Genomic DNA, 20,548 nt, shown 5'->3' with positions numbered 1-20,548 from the left:
ATGCTGTTAAGAGTACTGCCATTAATTGTACATTTTTGACCTCCCGAAGTGCAACACCTCATACTTGCTCAAATTAAACACCATCTTCCATTTCTCTGCCCATATCTGTAACTGATCTATATTCTGTTGTATCCTTTGACAGCCCTCTGCACTGTCTACAACTCCACCAATCTTTGTGTCATCTACAAACCTACTAACCCACCTATATATATATATATATATATATATATATATATATATATATATATATCACAAACAACAGAGACCTCAGCACCAACCCCTGTGGAACACCACTTTCAGCCAGAATAACACCCTTCCACCACTACTCTCTGTCTTCTATGGCAAGCCAATTCTGAATCCAAACTATGAAGTCACCGTGGATCCCATGCACCTTAATCTTCTGGATCAGCCTACCATGAGGAACCTCATCAAATGCCTTACCAAAATCCATGTAGACAACATCTACTGCCCTACCCTCATCAATCACCTTTGTCACCTCCTCAAAAAACTCAATCCTGGAGAGAGGAGATTGCTGGGGTCTTGATGAAAACCTTTATATCCTCACTAACAACAGACAAGGTCCCGGAGGAGTGGAGAGTAGCCAATGTTGTTCCTTTGTTCAAGAAGGGAAACAGGGATAATCCAGGGAATTGTAGGCCAGTTAGCCTCACAAAAGTGATCCCAAAATGCCCTAGCACATTAGCACGGCCCGCACTAATCTTACTATCCTCTAGGTCCTCCTCCTTGGTGAATACTGACGTAACGTACTCACTTAGTACCTCACCCACATTCTCTGACTCCAAGCATAAATTCCCTCCTCTATCCCTGAGGACTCAAATTAGGAACTGAAAGTAGGAAAAATTTCTTCCCACAGAGGATTGTGAATCTTTGGAGGGTTGTGGAGGCCTAGTTACTGAGTTCATTCAAAACAGAGATCAACAGATTTCTGAATTTTAAAGAAATCAGGGGATATTGCAGGAAAATTATGCTAAGGTAGAAGATCAGCCATGATCCCGATGAATGGCAGAGCAGACAAGTGGGCCAGCTGGCCTACTCCTGCTAACTCTTACGAAAAAGGAATCGCCAAATGAAAAAAGTTCCATTTGAAATACCTCTTCTAATCCTGTTAGTTCCAAGATTATAATAATGAAGCTGGTAATGAAGAAAGAAAACCTGGTATTTTTACAGCACCTTTTATATTCCTTTCAGAATGTTATGAAGCATATTACCGCTAATGAGGTACTTTTAAAGTGTAGGGAATAATAATGTGCTTTGTAAAGCCCTCACAAATACCAATGTGATAATAGAGAAACAAAGGAATGCAGATGCTGGAATCTAGATGAGAAAACAACAAGATGCTGGAGGAACTCAGCAGACCAGGCAGCATCCATAGAGAAAAACAGTCAACATTTTGGGTCAGGACTCAAGATAGGAAAAGACAAAGCCCAACATATCAGGGGGGAGAAACAGAGCAGTGGTAAGTGGACAAAAGAGGGGAGGCGGGTAAGAGATGGTGATAGGCAGGTGTGGGGAGGAGGGGAGAGCAGATCCACCAGGGGATGGGTCAAAAGGTATGGAGGCCTGCACCACTTGGGGGGGAGGGGAGGAGAGGAAAAAAATAGGCGTGCAGAAAAGAGAGAGAGACTAGGAAAAGGAAGAAAAGAGGCATGATTGTGGTGGTGGTGGGGTGGGATTTGGATAACTTAAAGTGGGAGAATTCAATGTTCATGCTGTTAGGCTGTAAGATCCCAAGATGGAAAATGAGGTGCTGTTCCTCCAGTTTGCGTTTGGACTTCTCTTGGCAGTGGAGGAGGCTGAGGACTGACATATCTATGATAGAGTGGGAGGGGGAGGTGAAGTGATTGGCAATGGGCAGATGCAGATCGCGGTTATGGACGGAATGCAGGAGTTCTACGAAACAGTCACCTGGTCTGCGTTTGGTCTTGCCAAAGTAGGGTAGGCCACACTTGGAGCACCGAATGCAGTAGATGATATTAGGGGAGGTGCAGGTAAATCTCTGCCTCACCTGAAAGGACTGTTTGGGTCCCTGGATGGAGGTGGTGTAGGGGCAGGTGTTACACATGGTGGGAGCAATGGAAAGTCCTCCTGGTTGGAAGCAGATTGGGTGGGGAGGGAGGATTGAAGTAGAGAGCCACAGAGAGAGCGGTCCCTATGAAAGGCAGGAAGGGATAGGGAGGAAAAGATATGCTTGGTGTTTCCACAAGAATGACTGTCCTGGTAGACCTATTGTCTCCACGTGCTCTTGCCCCACTGAGACCATATCCTCGTACCTGGACATTATTCTGTCCCCTCTGGTCCAATCCCTTCCCATCTATATCTGTGACACCTCACAAGCTCTCCAACTCTTCCATGACTTTAAGCTCTCTGGCACGCACAACCTCATCATCACCATGTACATCCAGTCCCTATGTACCTACATTCCTCATCATGACAGCCTCACCACCCTCTGCTTCTTTCTCGACCAAAGACAGAACCAGTCCCCTTCCATTAACACTCTCCTCTGCCTGGCTGAACTTGTCCTCACTCTAACAACATCTTTCAATTACTCTCACTTTCTGAGACCAAGGGTCTGCATAAGTGTAACACCCTGCCATAAGTGTAACACCTGCCCCTACACCACCTCCATCCAGAGACCCAAACAGTCCTTTCAGGTGAGACAGAGGTTCACCTCTGCTAATACCATCTACTGCATTCGGTGCTCCAATGGGCACTCACATGGGTGCCAGCTATGCCTGCCTTTTCGTAGTCTCTGTTCCAAGCCTACTCTGCCTGATTCCTCAGCTCTTTCTCTGCTATATCAACGACCGCATTGATGCCACCTCTTGCACCCGTGCAGAACTCAACAGTTTCATAAATTTCGCCACTAATTTTCACCCGGCTCTCCAATTCACTTGAACTATCTCTGAAACCTCTCTCTCCTTTCTTGATCTCTCTCTCCATCTCTATCTCATGAGATTCTTTATCCACTGACATCTTCTACAAACCCACTGATGCCCCACAGCTAACTTGATTACAGCTTCTCTCACCCTGTCTCTTGCAAGGACGTTATCCCTTTCTCTCAATTTTCTCTGCCTCTGCCGCAATGCTCCCATGATGAGGCTTTCCACTCCAGGACATCTGAGATGTCCAACTTCTTTACTAACTGTGGCTTCCCCCCTACTGTGGTCAAGAGAGCTTGCACCCGCACCTCTGCCATTTCCTGCACCTCTGCTCTCACCCCCACCCCTCCCAGACCCAAAGGGATAGGATCCCCCTTGTCCTCACATTTCATTCCACCAACCTACGTATCCAACACATCATTCTCCGTCACTTCCGCCATCTCCAACAGGACCCCATCACCAAGCATATCTTTCCCTCTCCACTCCTTTCTCGCTTTCGCAGGGACTGTTCTGTCTGCTACTCCCTCGTTCACTCCTCCCTCCCCACCCATCCCGCTCCCACCCCGGGGACTTTCCACTGCCTCCGCCATAAGTGTAACACCTGCCCCTAAACCACCTCCATCCAGAGACCCAAACAGTCCTTTCAGGTGAGGCAGAGATTCACCTGCACCTCCCCTAATACCATCTACTGCATTCGGTGCTCCAAGTGTGGCCTCCTCTACTTTGGTGAGACCCAACGCAGACTAGGTGACCATTTTGTAGAACACCTGCGCTCTGTCCATAACCACAATCTGCATCTCCCCGTTGCCAGTCACCTCACCTCCCCCTCCCACACTATCAACGATATGTCAGTCCTCAGCTTCCTCTACTGCCAAGAGAAGTCAAAATGCAAACTGGAGGAAAAGCAGCTCATTTTCCGTCTTGAGTCCTTACAGCCTAACAGCATGAACATCAAATTCTCCCACTTTAAGTAATCCAAACCTCCACCCCCACCCCGCCTGCCCACCCCCCCCATGCCTCTTCTTTTCTTCCCTTCTCTAGCCTCTGGTCCACTGCTCTCTCCTACTGGACTCCTTCTTCTTCAGCCCTTTGCCTCTTCTACCTATCACCTCTCAGCTTCTTCCATCTTCTTCCCCTCCCCCACCCACCTACCTTCCCCCTCTCACCTGGATTCGCCCATCACCTGGACTCGCCTATCCCCTGCCTGCGTATGTGCCTCCCCCTCCCCCATCTTCTTTTCCTGGCTTCTGCCCTCTTCCTTTCCAGTCCTGATGAAGGGTTTTAGCCCGAAACGTCGACTGTTTATTTTCCTCCATGGATACTGCTTGACCTGCTGAGTTCCTCCAGCACTTTTTGTGTATTGCTTCTAATTCAAGTGCATGAACGCTGCCAGAGCTGATGCCTGTTGACTAATCATAGTAATCAATCTCAAATGGGCCTACACATGAAGAAAACTCCTGTTTTGGGAGCCACATATCCCTAGTCACTTTTTCCTCACAAACATGTTCAAGTCATTCTCAAGTTATTCAGAACTCGTGACAAAATTTAAGTTGTCAGACAGGATTGTTACATATAAATTCCAGCGAGTCTTAATGGCCATAATGTAGTTATTGTGCAATGAGCCAACAAGTGTTTCAATCGTATTCTTAAATTATATACACGATGAAGATATTGGAACACCAGTAGAATTTTAAAATGTCCTGATGATAACAAATGTGAGGGCTGTGGCAAACAGTCGGGATGATACCAATCAACTGTAAAAGAACACAGGCTACCTACACAGGTCACACAAGTGGAGAGAACCAATGTAGACAGAGTGCACAGTTTTAAAGATTGTTCTGGAAGTTCATGTGCTTTGATCTTTGAGGATAGATGGAGCATTTGTCAGAGGGTCGGTACAGTGGTTAAATTATTGGTCTGGTACTCCAGATATCTTTCAAATCCCATCATGACATATGTGAAATTGAACTTTGTTTAATAATTAGAAATTAAGAAAAATAATAGTCATTAAAAATGATGACCACAAAACCAGCAGATTGTTGTGAAAACCATCTGCTTTACTATTACTCTTCAAGGGAGGAAATCTACCAAGATATAGGCCAGGACCAGTAATGTTAACTCAGACCTGTCAATGGCTTAGCATTTCAGCCCCTCAATTCAAATGCAATGTCCTTATGCCCCTTCCTGGACAAGGTTGTCACATTTGCCTTTCTTCAATTCTCTACCTCCTTTCCTACAATGTAGAACAATTCTCTACCTCTTTTCCTACAATGTAGAACATCGGAAGATGATGGCACATCCTTTCACTATCTCCACCCCTACTTTCCTTGGCAAGCCACATCAGACCAGATGACTTAGCACAGCTAATTTTTCTGGTACATCCTGCTCATCAATTTTCATCCCATACTTTACTTCTACCACTATTTTGTCAGCATCATCCTCCTTAATAAACACCAATACAAATACTAATTAACTATGCAAGCTTCACCCTGTATTTCTACCCTCTTTATCTCCAAAAGATCCCATCCTCCTACTTACCACTGTTTACTATTCACATGCCAGAAAGATGATTTTGGAATTTCCTTTATTAATGCCATTCTCTCATATTCACCTTTTGCCAAACTTATTTTTCTTTCAATTCTCTTCTCCACTTATTGTATCTAGCCTGGTTCTTACTTGAAGAAATTTTTTTTTCAACTCACAATTCTTCATGCATGCAGAGGTGACACGGCTTCGTGGTATGGAAGATCGGGATATGAACTGTTTTCTGGAATACAGCATTCCCCCCTCCCTGGAAAAGCACAGGTCACTTTGTACTTTCTCCTTGCATTTGACCTAGCTAGGTGCATCACTTCACACTTGTCCGGGTTAAACTCTATCTGCCATTTCTCCTCCCAAATCTCCAACTGATCTATAACCTGCTGTATCCTTTGACAACCTTTCTCTCTATCCACAACTTCACCAATTTTTGTGTCATCTGCAAATGTACTCATTAGACACCTACATTTTCATCCAAATCATTAATAGAACATAGAGCATTACAGCACAGTACAGGCCCTTCAGCCCACAATGTCGTGTCAACATTTTATCCTGCTCTAATAGCCATCTAATCTTTCCCTCCCACATAGCCCTCCATTTCTCTATCATTCATGTGGCTATCTAAGAGTCTCTAGTGTCCCTAATGTATCTGTCCCTACAACCTCTGCAGGCAGTGTGTTCCACACACCCACCACTCTCTGCGTAAAAAACTTATCACTGACATCCCCCCTATACCTTCCCCCAATCACCTTAAAATTATGCCCCTTCGTGTTAGCCATTTTCGCCCTGGGAAAAAGTCTTTGACTGTTCACTTAATCTATGCCTCTTATAATCTTGTATACCTCTATTAAGTCAATAAATATAATATATAATATAAACACCAGAGGTCTCAGCACTGATCCTTATAGAATACCATAGTGCATAGACCTCCAGTCAGAAAAACACCTTCTATATATCATACATGCTCTTCTTGTGTTTCATCATATTCTCTGTTTCAGTCAACCAAGGAGTTCCAGCTTTGGTTCCCTACCCATCCCTCTTGTGGGATTACGGCATGGGTGGAAGGATATTCCAATAATTCTAAGATGATTAGTTTAACATTGATGGTAAGTCTGGTTTTAGAATCAGGAAAAAAAATCAACAGACATGTTGGAGAGCCAGTATGATTTTGTGAAAGGCATGTTTAACTTACATACCTGAATTTTTTTGATGAAATAACAGATAACGTTAATGAAAGAAAGCCTTTGATAAAGTAGCATATAAAAACAACAAAATAAGAAGGCATATGGTGTATTGTCCTTCAGCAATCGGGGAATTGACTTTAGGAGCCGAGAGGTATTGTTGCAGCTATATAGGTCCCTGGTCAGATCCCACTTGGAGTTCTGTGCTCAGTTCTGGTCGCCTCACTACAGGAAGGATGTGGAAGCCATAGAAAGGGTGCAGAGGAGATCTACAAGGATGCTGCCTCGAATGCGGAGCATGCCTTATGAAAGCAGGTTGAGGGAACTCGGTCTTTTCTCCTTGGAGCGACGGAGGATGAGGGGGGACCTGATAAGAGGTATACAAGATGATGAGAGGTATTGATCGCGTAGATAGTCAGAGGCTTTTCCCCAGGGCTGAAATGGTGGCCACAAGAGGACATAGGTTTAAGGTGCTGGGGAGTAGGTATAGAGGAGATGTCAGGGGTAAGTCTTTTACTCAGAGGGTGGTGAGTGCGTGGAATGGGCTGCTGGCAACGGTACTGGAGGTGGATACGATAGGGTCTTTTAAGAGACTGTTGGATAGGTACATGGAGCTGAGAAAAATAGAGGGCTATGGATAAGCCTAGTAATTTCTAGGGTAGGGACATGTTTGGCACAGCTTTGTGGGCTGAAGGGCCTAAATTGTGCTGTAGTTTTTCTATGTTCTATGTTCTAAAATTGAGGTTCATGGAATAGGAGGGTCTGCGTCAGTTTGTATTAAAATTGACTTAAGGACAGAGAGGGTGCAGAGGAGATTTACCAGGATGCTGCCTGGATTGGGGAGCATGTCTTATGAGGATAGCTTGAGTGAGTTGGGGCTTTTCTCTTCGGAGAGAAGGAGGATGAGAGGTGACTTGATAGAGGCATAGATTGAGTGGACAGTCACAGACTTTTTCTCAGGGCGAAAATGCCTAACACAAGGGGGCATAATTTTAAGGTGATTGGAGGAAGATACATGGGGGATATCAGAGGTAAGCTTTTTTTTTACACAGAGTGGTAAGTGCGTGGAACACACTGCTGGTAGAGGTTGTGGGTGCAGATACATTAGGGACATTTAGAGACTCTTAGATAGCCACATGAATGATAGCGAGCTATGTGGGAGGGAAGGGTTAGATAGATATTAGAGCAGGATAAAACGTCGGCACAACATCGTGGGCTGAAGGGCCTGTACTGTGCTGTAATGTTCTATGATCTAAAGTAGAAGATCTGGTAAATGGTTGACATTGAAGGGAAACAGAGACAAGGAAGTTACTAGTACAAGTAAACTGTTACACAAATCTCTGCTCCAATAACCAACTTTGTTATTTTGGAAGTACTTTGCCTTCTCCTTTTCTGAAATCAGGTTAATGGATGCAAATCAGTCTGGAGCAATTGTGATTTCCCTTCTCTTGCAGAAGGGAGAATGTCCAACCTCCATGTATTTCTGAGGATCACAGTACCACAATTAGAAAGAATAATAACCATTATTTTTCTTTCCCAAATTTATCATCTTAAAATAAATTTACACAGCAAAAATCAGAATCAAATCAGAAATACTGCCAGTATGTTTAGCTTAATAAATAAGACACCGTTAAATGGTTCAAGAATGAGAAGCATACTTCAGGATAATCTAAAGATGGGGAATAAATGTGTCTTACCAACATCACATTCATCCCTGCAGCAAATTTAAAAAATTATGTTATGCGATGTTGCTTGGATTGCATGGCTTCCTGCCATCATCTTTAATATGCTATTTTATTCTTTTAAGAGTTTGGGTAAATTTCTATTTCCACAATTAAATTATAATGTTTAAAATACTAAGCTAGACAGGTAAAACTATAAACATCATATATATACACATACATACATATATATGCATTCACATATATGATCCCTTTTATAGAACGCTTAGCTGATGAGAACTGAATACTTAAAATTTCAAAACAATGCACATTATTCAGTAGTTAAAGAATTGATCGCAAGAAAATCCTATTAGTAAGCTGATGCGAAATGAAAATTATTTATGTAACAGAGGAAAACAAAACAACACTTATAAAGAACAGCAGTAAATAGTTATCTTCAGGTGAAGAGTTCATTAAAAATATGCCCATTATCTTTCAACCACTATATCAATGTCTCCACCTCAGGTAATCAAAGCAGTTCATAAAGTTTGACCTTCAGCTACTGCTTGTAACACAATCCACTTGCTCAAACTGCACTTACCATAATTATACCATTTACATGCAAACTATTGACAAAGTAATGCTCTAGGGCAAACCTTTCACTGAATTCCCTTCACTCAGTTAAAAAAAAATGAAAGCATCCTTTTTATAACTTAATATTATTTTCTCTTTTTAGCAAGTGTATCTAGATTCTGGATAAGAGTATAAATGGATAACTGCATCCAGATAAATGGATAACAATCTCTCTGTTTAAAAAAAAGTTATTTTTTCTTATGCTGAAATGGAGTATGTTCAACTTTGTGGTTAACTGGCAAAGCGTGATACAAAGTAGAAACCTGCAATGAGAGTGAATGGGGCACACAGGCCTCCAAGTTAATCATCAATGTTCTGTTGCTTTTGTATACTGCTATTTCCAAAAAGTTACTTTTTTGCATTTCTAAGTTCTTGACCTCCACTTTTAAATTTAAATGTCCAATTAAGTTCAGCAATGGGAAACCAGAGCCCTAACCGTGTAGGCAATTTTACTGCATTTTTTATGTATAAAAAAACGCATTATACCTTTCATTGCTTCGTCAATGGAACATGGTTGTACAGGAATTTCTTTCTTCACAATGATATCTGGTGAGTTTGCTGAAGCGTAAACAAAATACACTGAATTTTTTATTTTCACTTTTTATCTAGTTTTCTTTTGCCAAACATTTCAGTTATTTAACTGTAAAGATTCCTCATCTAGTTCTTCAGAAAGGTAACTAAATCTCGACAGTCAGGTTATCGCATGCCAGTATTAAAAATATTACTTCAAACATTTTTATTCAGGTCTGTTCTTTAAAACAATATTTATCAAATATATAATTAAAATCCATTAGCACAAAAAAATCACAACCTCTTTGCTTTGTGCCTTAGCAAAGGTCCACTGGACCTCAAGGAGCACATAAGCGAATTCAATAGTTCTGACTTGCACACAAAAAATCTCTACTTTTTAAAAGATGCAGAAGGCCACCCAAAAAACAAAGTTAACCCAGAAAAACGAACATAGAAAAATTCTAAACAAATAGAATGGAGTTGCCAGTGTTTTGTGGGGGGTGGGGGGGTTCTATGACTAATAAATTACAAATGACCCACCAATTATAGTCTGGATATTTTCGCCACAACTATAAGAAAAGTGACACACACTAGGTTTTTGGTTAATCACAAAACAATAATGTAATTTTTAAGGCAGATCTGTTTGAAATGGGAATATTGGAATCAGATAAAAAATTTGTAAATTAACTTAGAACACTGATGTTCTGATGAAGCCCAACTAGCCACTCCCACTCATTTTCCAGCTGGCAATCAGTTCTATCAGTGACTGGCTAAAGGTTAGCTCTGAACAGTAGCTTTCAGTAATGCTACAGTGGTTAATAAACATAACATATACTTCCGGTGGCGATGATTGATCAAGTTTGTTTTTGTCCTTTGAGTTAAAAGATTTAAAATAGAAAAAGAAGCAAAAAATGTATTGAACTTCACAAACCTGGATCTGGAGTGAAGGTAAAAGGCTGTACTTCATGTGATCTTCCAGCGTTGGTTACAACATAGATGCCAACTGAAACTGGTGATGTTATAAGTTGATTGTGGTAGGGGGGAACTTTCACGATAAGGTGATTCTTTGAAAAGAAAATAGGAAAACAAAATCAGGGACTGACTACCGTGCACAATTCTGGTCAAGTAAGTTTATGAAGTATGTGTGGTCCTACAAAGAATGCAGAAAAGATTGACAAAAATGGTTTTAGGGAGAATTGATTTTAGCTAATATATCTGATTAGATAACCTGGGACAGTTCTCCTTGGAACAAAGTAAGTTGATGAGAGGATGTGAGGAATTTACTTTTTAACTCGAGAGTTGTCCTGATCTGGAATTCACTGCCTGGAGGAATTATGGATGTAACATCAATGTCTTCAAAAGGAAACAACATCATTTAAGAGAGAATAAATTGTAGATCTCTAGTGAAAGAGTAGGGAAATGGGATTGACTAAAATTATTTTAGGCGGAGACAGTAAGGACTCAATGGGCCAGATAGCCTTTTTTTGTGCCATAATAAATCTATAATGTAATATAGGAAATAGCTGTGAATTTTAAACATGCTCTGTGGCACAAATGAAAAGATCTTTTTTTGAAGCTGCAAGACATGTAGATGTCAGCCAGGAATCCTATCTGTGCATGCAAAATTGAATTATCTTGCTTTGTACCATCAGAAAATTCAACACCTATACCTTCAGTACCTCCATCTATATAATTTAAATAAACTGCAAAAGATCTCTGTGGAACAACACTCGTTAGATCTTTCAGAATAAGATCACTTTATGCCTGCTCTTTTTCCTGTTTGCCAACCAATCTTCTATCAAGGACAATATGTTACCTCCGAGGCCTTAAGCTTTTATGTTTCATTGTAACCACTGATGTAGCACCTATTCAACGTGATGAAGGTTTCTGCCTTCACTATCCTTTCAGGTAGTGTGTTCCAGACCTCAGTGCTTTTGTTGATAAAAGTTTTCCTCAACTTTCCTCTCACCCATCTTCTAGACATGTCCCATAGCTGTTTACCTCCCTAAAGGGAAACAAGTCCTTCCAGTTTACCTCACAAAAAAATTGAGTCACATTGATGAGGTTGTTAGTGCACAAGTAGCAAGCTCCGAAGTAGAAATAGGCAGATGGTAGAGAGATCATGATAAAAATGAGGACCTAAATTTTGCATCAGTTAGTATTCATTCTTAATCACACATGACTGAACATGCGACTGGTAACAGGACTGAACAGCCCCATCCTTCTCTTCAAACAGGAATTAAAGGGATCATCGACTAGATTCAAGTTACTTGTTGACTTATCTCTACTTTCTGTTGCCATAACTATACAAATGTTAGGTGCCTTCATCACTTCTTCAAAATTGCTGAACATTAGAGGAAGTGATGTGCTGTGGCAAGTAGTGAAATAATTGCCATTTTCTTAACTCTGAGATATAACCAGAGTTAAGAGGAATTTCATTCTCTCACTATGCAACTGCTGTATGGCCAATCACAGTGAATCATACAGGTCTGTGCCCATTAATTTTAGTTTAATTTTAGTTACAGCGTGGTAACAGGCCCTTCCGGCCCAACGAGTCCGCGCTGCCCATTTTAATCCCCAAATTAACCTACCCATACGTCTTTAGAATGTGGGAGGAAACTGGAGCACCCGGCAGAAACCCACGCAGACACGGGAGAATGTACAAACTCTTTACAGACAGCGACGGGAATCGAACCCCGATCGCTGGCGCTGTAATAGCGTCGCGCTAACCGCTATGCTACCGTGCCGCCCTATGGCACCTAACAGTAGCCATGATGCTTTATTCTATTGCAGCTTGGTGTAACATGTACATCTGACAAACAAAGGGCGACTTTGAAAAACAAGGGCTATCTGCTGGTGAAGTGACTAATAACTCCAGTTCTCACAGTAAAAGCTATGCTGGCAAAGGAAGTGTGTTAGACCACATCACTGGAATGCTGAATTAATGTTTCTGCTGTCTTGATTCCTTTGGAGGAACATTGTTGTATTCAGAGGATTGTGAAGATTCAGAATGGTCTATTGTATAAAGTGCCTCAATGACTACTGACCAGTGGCTCTGATATCCACCACCATGAAGTGCTTTGAGAGGTTGGTCATGGCACGCATCAACTCTAGCCTACCAGACAACCTGGACCCATCGCAATTCGCCTATCGTCAAAACAGGTCTACAGCGGATGCCATCTCCCTGGCCCTACACTCAGCTCTGGAGCATCTGGACAGTAAAGACACCTACATTAGACTATTGTTTATTGACTACAGCTCTGCCTTCAATACAATAATCCCAAATAAGCTTGTCACCAAACTCCAAGACCTAGGACTCAACACCACCCTCTGTAACTGGATCCTTGACTTTCTAACAAACAGACCGCGACAGGCAGCAATACCTCCGGCATGATTATTCTCAACACTGGTGCCCCACAAGGCTGTGTCCTTAGCCCTCTACTCTACTCCCTATACACTCATGACTGTGTGGCCAGATTCTGCTCTAACTCCATCTTCAAGCTTGCAGATGATACCACCGTTGTAGGCTGTATCTCAAACAGCAATGAGTCGGAGTACAAGAAGGAGATAGAGAGCTTAGTGGAATGGTGCCATGACAACAATCTTTCCCTCTATGTCAACAAAAGAGCTGGTCATTGACTTCAGGAATGGGGGCGGTGTACATGCACCTGTCGACATCAATGGTGCTGAGGTCGAGAGGGTTCAGAGCTTCAAGTTCCTGGGAGTGAACATGACCAACAGCCTGTCCTGGTCAAATCATGTAGATGCCACGGCCGAGAAAGCTCACCAGCGCCTCTACTTCTTTAGGAGGGTAAAGAAATTTGGATTGTCCCCTTTGACTCTCACTAACTTTTACAGATGCACCATAGAAAGCATCATATCACGACTTGGTATGGCAACAGCTCTTCCCAGGACCGCAAGAAACTGCAGAGAGTTGTGGACACAGCCCAGTGCATTATGGACACCAGCCTCCCCTCCTTGGACTCTGTCTTTACCTCTCGTTGTCTTGGTGAAGCAGCCAGCATAATCAAAGACCCCACCCACCCAGGACATTCTCTCCTCTTCCATCGGGTAGAAGATACAGGAGCCTGAAGGCACGTACCACCAGACTTAAGGACAGCTTCTATTCCACTGTGATAAGACTATTGAACAGTTCCCTTATACAATGAGATGGACTATGACCTCATGATCTACCTTGTTGTGACCTTGCACCTTATTGCACTGCACTTTCTCTGTAGCTGTGACACTTTACTATGTACTGTTATTGTTTTTACCTGCACTACATCAATGCACTCTGTACTAACTCAATGTAACTGCACTGTGTAATGAATTGACCTGTACGATCGGTTTGTAAGACAAGCTTTTCACTGTACCTCGGTACAAGTGACAATAATAAACCAAGACCAATAATGCACAATCTTGCCACACAATGGCATGGACCTTACAAATAGTTAACAGCAAGCAGTCAAGGGAATGAGGAAGGGAAGTAATAACCTTGACAGTCCTCATCCAACTGCTAATGAAAGCCAAAAAATTCAGATGCTGGAAACCTGAAATAAAAACAGCAATGCTGGAAACATTCAGCAGATCAAGCAGCATTTGTGGAAGGAGAAACAGAGTTAACATTTCAAATCGAAGGCTCCCTTTTAGAATGGGAAAAGATAGAAAACAAGTTGGTTTTAAATTGCAGAGTGGCAGAGGGATGGATAGGACAAAGGGAATATCTCTGATAGAATGAGGCCAAGGCTGCTTTGGGAATAAGCTGTCAATGAGACCATTTAGTTGATGAGTTCATGGGAGCAGTTAAAAAAGAATCTGAATAAATATATAAAATATACATTATTCATACTTTACAACATTAGCAATACATTAAACAGTTAAAGCAGTTTAATTGCCCCTTAACAGCTACATCATTTCAGAGAAATTGCCTCTGTTTCACCCACTGCCCTCACTCAACTTCCCAGCTTCCTAGTCTTTTCTCCCTTTCTCAGTTCTGATGAAGGGTCTCAGACCCAAAATGTTAACTGTCTCCTTCTATTGATGCTGAGTTTTTGCAGCACTTTCCACTTTTATTTCTGGTAGCACGCAATGACTCTGAACACTGTGGGAGTTGGCCTTTCACAGATGGGCATATCTTTGCTCTGGCTGAGCTCCTGGACCCATCCTGTCTGGCCAGTAATAGCTCTAATGACACCATTAATGGAATGGAATGTTGCCATCGGTGTCACCACTGAGGCATTCATTTAATGAATACATGAGCAGCTGACTGACGGCAAAAAAACACTATTAGTTTAAGCACAGTCTGAACTTTGGAAGGTGTTTCAGCAGCCTGCAGTTAGTTCTGAAGCTGTTCAGTCAGCTCTCCTGATGTCAACATAAAGTTCCTTTAAGTAAACATAAATGCAACAAAGTAGTGCACTGTAGTCCCAGATGTACAATGACAGACAAAAGCTCCAATTCATACCAAAGGATGGGAATGGGCATTAAGCAACTTGTGACATCATCAGATGTGTGTCCCTTGCTGGGAAACATCAGAACAGCTGAAGTGAATAGCACCTGTAAATATTCAGTCCGATTTTCTCAGAGGTGCCACTTCGCCCAGTTCTGATCACTAGCATAATCAAACAAGTACAAATAGGTCCAATTTTCTAAGCACAAATTTCCAGCAGAGGTCAGAAGCACAAAATCAAACATTTAGGCTAGTCCAGTAATTGAAAATGTCTTTTTGTACTTTTAATTAATTATCATTTCTTTGCACAACAACTAGAAGTCAAGTCTGGACATTAGCTATTGGTACTGTTCATTTTTGGCCTAGGTGGCTTCTACCTGGTAAATCACTGCTGGCAAAATCAAGGACACAATGCCACCTGAACCGATGATGATGTCTGGGAACAACAAATCAAAAATAAATATTTCATATGGATAGATTAGAATATTGCACACATTACAGAAATGACAGGATGGAAATGGATAAAAATGCAAAGTATTATGAAAGGTAAGTGTGACATTATAGAATAGATAAAAGCAGATTAATTTTGAATACATACATTCCTTCCATTTCATAAAAATGCTTGTCTACTTAAGCTCACCTGATGAAAAAGTTCCATGTCTATTTCAGCTTCTGCTTTCCAAGAATTATTCTCATCTGGATAAAATAAACAAAATTAAAATGTTAATAAAGGATCTAATGTTAGTTTGTTTTCTTCATATGTTGACTTGATAACATTTAGGCTTTCCTTTCACAAATTCATGCTCACTCCATTCAATCCTATTATTTTTGCCGATGTGATCTGTTATTAAATTCCTCACTTTGGACTTAGAACCTTCCCCATAACTGGTATTAGACTAACAGTTTAGTTGTTTCCAGTTTTCTCTCACCTTTCCTTCTTAAAAAGCAGGGGCACATATGCTATCTTGTGTCTTGTACCTCATAAGTTGGAAGCATCCAGTTGGAAGATGAAATGTTGTTCCTTGAGCTTCATTAGAACAGTGTAAGGAGCCAATGACAGAGCTGAGAGTGGGAGTTGGATAAAGAGTTAAGATGACAGGGGATCAAGGGGGAGGAGACGTGTGGTGATTGCATAACGTTGAAAGTGGCAGAAATTATAGAGGACGTTCAGTTTGATGTTGAAGCTAGTGGGGCAGGTGAAACCCTGTCCTTGTTCTGCATGGGAGGAAAGTGCTGGAGATTCAGCTGAAAGCCCTTTCAAAAGTGAGAATAGGATGGAACTTGACAACAAAGGTCAAAAAAACTTTTGAGAGAGCAGCAAGCAATTCCAATATAGTGATCAATGTACTGGCAAAGGAGGTAAAGAAGAAGCCAGCATAGGACTGAAACAAGGACAGTTTCATGTATTCCACAAAGAGACAGGCATAGCTTGGACCATGTGGATTGCTCAAGCTATGCCTTGATTTGGAGGAAGAGAATGGAGTTTAAGGAGAACTTGTTTTGTATCTTATAGTAGCAGTATTATTTTGTTTAGTCTCTTTTCTGCTTTCATTCATCTGCAATTTATCTCCTCTTCTGCAATTAACAAGCCTTCACCACCCTCTCTCCACCAGCACCATCTCCAGGTGCATCATTTCTGTATCTCTTGGTCTGCACTCTATAACAGACATTCTATTTGTTCTCCCATCCCCTCCCCTCCTCTGCAACTTAAAACATGACTTGTTTGTTAAATTTTCCCAGTTCTGATCAAAGGTCATTGACTTGAAACATTAACTTTGTTTCTTTCTCCACAAATGCTGCCTGACCAGCTGAGTGTTTCTTATCTAAAGTTTTTAGTGTTTCATTATTTGTTTCCAGATAATTTTACCTTCTAGTGGATTAACTCTGCTAAATTTTCCACAGCCTTGAATCTTGGCTGAAACCACAGGAGAACAAAAAGTTTGCTTTGGTTCTTTCTTTTTCCAACATCCCTCTCTATCTCACCTACCTCCTTTGGATATTGCTCACATTACAATGACTAAGAGCACCCAACATGTTAGGATGGCTCAGTTCACAGTCTTCTAATTCAGAATCTTGTGGAATTGTGTCTTATATAAACCTCATACTGAGTGACAAATTACTTAAAAATCCATTCTTTAAATTAAAGAGTAAATTGAGATGATTGTTTTGTTCCAGTTCTTCTAGTGTATAAAGATCCTATGATCACTATTTAAAGAAAATCAGAGTTTGCTCTTCTTCCAGCGAAGTCACAAAAGCTGGTTAAGTCTATTGCTATTTACAAGATCTTGCAGGCTTAGAGCGGTTACTGTGTTTATCTATGTCACCAACAGCCCTTGTACCTCAGAAAAAAATTCTTTGTGTGCACTGAGATGTTGCAGTCCGATAAGATGCAATGTAAACATCACAGAAGAAAATGTTTTTTTAAAATTATTAGATAAATTTATCATTAACTAATTCAATCTTTAAAAGCAAGGATACAAATGGCCATACATGCCTTGCTTTATTCACAATTTATCATTCATTCAAATGCAAATGGCTTATAAACCTGTTTTAGTATCACCTGGAGCTAAAAGCTTACAATTTTAATTTTCTTCATAGGAACACATGAAACTAGTGCACCTGAAAGTATTTCAAACCAGAATAATTTATCTATAAGAAATATCTTTGATTATTTAATCAAATATATAGAAATTAACATGAAGTTATCATTAACTCTTCTCTGAATATGACTCTCTTCATGCCATACATGAGTGCAACACTTGTTGGAGAGAGGTAGTTTATAGAAAATGTTAACTTGGTGAAGTTCAAACTCTGCAAAGAAGTTCTAAACTGGATTCATTAAAGGCTCAAAAATGCCCCTGACTTCTATTGACTAAACTAAATATACATTTGTATTTATACAGATTTACAAGAAGACTTGCAATTCATGTTTGGTTTTTATTAAAAGCGTCTTGATGCAGTATAGTGTTGTGCAGTAGTTTATCATTTTTACCACCATATCTAGTTTTCAATAAACCCATACAGCAACATTATCTGGGAATAATTTCTCCAAAATTTGAATTTGGAGAGAAGTATGGTTTACTCTGTTTTATGGGCTTCATTTTGAATACTTAGTATAATAGACTTAGAAGTCACTCAATTGTGAATAAAAAGTAACAGATCACACAACTGTGGTTTACTACAAAATAAGTGAAGATATGTTGCTCACTATTCTAAAGCTAAATACACAGGCCTAGTTAATTGGTGGCTTGTTTTCCATGATGACCCATAATGCAACTTCGACATAATCAGTATTATGTCATATTATGATATTATATTTTGTTGCACTACATAGAAGCAGTTTTAATACACATTGGTGCATGCTGTAATGTACAAATTGCAGTTGCTGAAACTGTTGTAAAAAGCCACCAATATGCCTGGAGGCAGAGATTTGATTAAAAAATGGTTAATGCTTTTCAGTCAAACCACTTAATATGACATGGAGCTAGTCACTAATCCCATTCAAACTATACATATAGAGTCTGATAGATACTTGTAATGTCAGGTTAATTAACTAATTACTTCAGAAAATCAGCTTACCTGAATTATTTTCCTGAAAAATAACCTTTGTGCCTTTCAAAAAGTTTTTTCCAATCAGAAATAAATCTTCACCTCCTTTCACTGTGCAAGTATGAAGGCTTTTTTTCAATATTTCAGGTGCTCCTGCTGGTTGAGCTTTAATTAAAATGAAACAAAATGAATTTCTAATCTCTGAAGGTTCTACCTGAAAAAACACTAATTTAAAGACAATATTAACACCTTGAAGGATTTTGCAATGTTGCAGTACAAGATGGGAATAAGTTTATTTGTGCTTTAATTAAATTGTTCAATAAGTTCTAAATTGGAAGTCTATACTGAAAACATAAAGCAAATGATTACATTTTAAATTTACATGTACACTAAGCAGACGATATAGGCACCTGCTAAACTTTTTCTGCCTATTTTCTGACATGTTTGGAATTTAATTCCTTTGATAACATTTTTAAAAAATTGGTTTGAGAACCTCAAGAGTGCATGAGTGGAACTCAAAACTGAATCGCAGCAGAATTGGGAACTTGAGAATAATGAGACAAACAAACTGTAGCTGAAGGTCATGCACTGCAGCCAACTAAGTCAACAGAATGGGCAAAGGTAATGAAAGCACACTGATTCATCAAATTACAGAGCATAGGACAACACAAAAAAAGCATATTTGATTAAAAAATAACAAATTTATATAATTGCAGAAAAATTCCATGTTACATCAAAAATATTTGATAGAAAAGAGACAAAAATATGTTCCATGGAATATTTTGAGTATTTTTGTACATTGGGGGATAAAACTGACCAATGATATTTTCTTGACAGTTAACTGGTACATCTCTGTGTATGTATCTGTAAATAATGATTTTGAGTCCATATGTAAACAAGCAGTAGTGAGCAAAGCTCAATACATAGAATGTAACTAAGTCAAAAGTTTAGCTACTGACTGTTGAGCTTTAGCTCCACATTTATGAATTGTTCTAGAAATTGCAAAGTTAAAAAAAGATATATTAAGTTATTTTCCTCATATTGCAAAGCAAGAAAATATGTGAATCTTAAAAGTATGTATAAATACTGGGGAATACTATAGTAAGAAACAGAGAAAGTTGCACTGCTGTTCATTGCAAGTCACTTCTTAAAATTGCAAGAGATGCAATTCAGAAACAACACACTATATTTTAATAACACTATATATAACACACTAGCAGAAATAACACACTATACTTTATTTTACATCTTAGATAACAAAGCATTTATTGGGAGAATTAAACTAGTCATAGGGATTGATGGTTAATTTTCAGTACTAGTCTTGAGCATCCAACTGCTAGAAGCAAATGAAAACAGCCTTCCTCTGCCCCCCCCCCCCCCCATAAATAAATTGTAATACCTACAGGCATTAATTAAACTATTTAAATTCCAAAGGCATGCACCATGTGTTTTATTCTAGGTACAATGCTGAAGAAAAAATATTATTTAGTTAACATTTAACAGACACTATTATACCATTTCATTTTTACTTCCAATGCTAAATCCAGGTTTATGTTTTGTGTCGTTATATGGGAAACAACATCTTTCAAGAAATAATTACAGTAAGTTATCAATGAATAATTAAAACAATTTCCTTTACATTAGTTTAAATCAGCTTAATCATAACAATGTTTGACCTTACAAGGAATTAAATTTACTAATGTCTATTTTCTTTGTGGATTAGAGCTTTGTACTTGAATATGCTATTACATTTGTTAATTATTTTGGTAGTAAGCAACAGCTAATTCAAAAACATGGTATTTTCTAGCAGAATTATTTACCACACTTTAAATTATACAAAATACTTCTGATCTTTCCCTCGACAAACAAGGAAATTCATTTCCCATGGATTATTTCCCCCACAGGAAAATTGGGGATAGGGCAGTTTGTAAAGCGTTGTTTATAGTAAGTGCTTAGATATGTTAACTGGAAGGGAATATTGCATTTTGGGGATAGGTTAGCAACCAACACCCACTACAAGCCCACAGACTCCCAGTTACTTTAACTACACTTCCTGTGAGGACTCCATTCCATCCATTCTTCCAGTTTCTTGGTCTCCATGCAACTTCAGGAGATGCAATATTTGCC

At 39.9% G+C, this 20,548-nt stretch overlaps 1 protein-coding gene across 7 annotated transcripts in view; it reads right to left on the bottom strand.

Moving 5' to 3' along the window:
* nfat5b (nuclear factor of activated T cells 5b) overlaps positions 1 to 20,548 on the bottom strand; it is a 151,558-nt gene that overhangs the window by 28,144 nt on the left and 102,866 nt on the right. For 6 of the 7 annotated variants that reach the window (XR_007957328.1, XM_052028033.1, XM_052028034.1 and 3 more), the window contains 4 exons: positions 18,452 to 18,586; positions 15,513 to 15,568; positions 10,355 to 10,487; positions 9,400 to 9,471 (listed from right to left, as the gene is read on the bottom strand). Coding sequence is in view for 6 of the 7 variants with exons in the window: in XM_052028033.1 (XP_051883993.1) it covers positions 9,400 to 9,471; positions 10,355 to 10,487; positions 15,513 to 15,568; positions 18,452 to 18,586 (396 nt within the window). In the remaining variant the exon portion in view is untranslated. The remainder of the gene's footprint in view (positions 1 to 9,399; positions 9,472 to 10,354; positions 10,488 to 15,512; positions 15,569 to 18,451; positions 18,587 to 20,548) is intronic. The other variant, XM_052028036.1, reaches the window with a different exon arrangement.

Source organism: Pristis pectinata, chromosome 13, assembly GCF_009764475.1.
Source record: "Pristis pectinata isolate sPriPec2 chromosome 13, sPriPec2.1.pri, whole genome shotgun sequence".
NCBI classification, from domain to species: domain Eukaryota; kingdom Metazoa; phylum Chordata; class Chondrichthyes; order Rhinopristiformes; family Pristidae; genus Pristis; species Pristis pectinata.
This window is presented reverse-complemented; position numbering and strand designations above follow the sequence as displayed.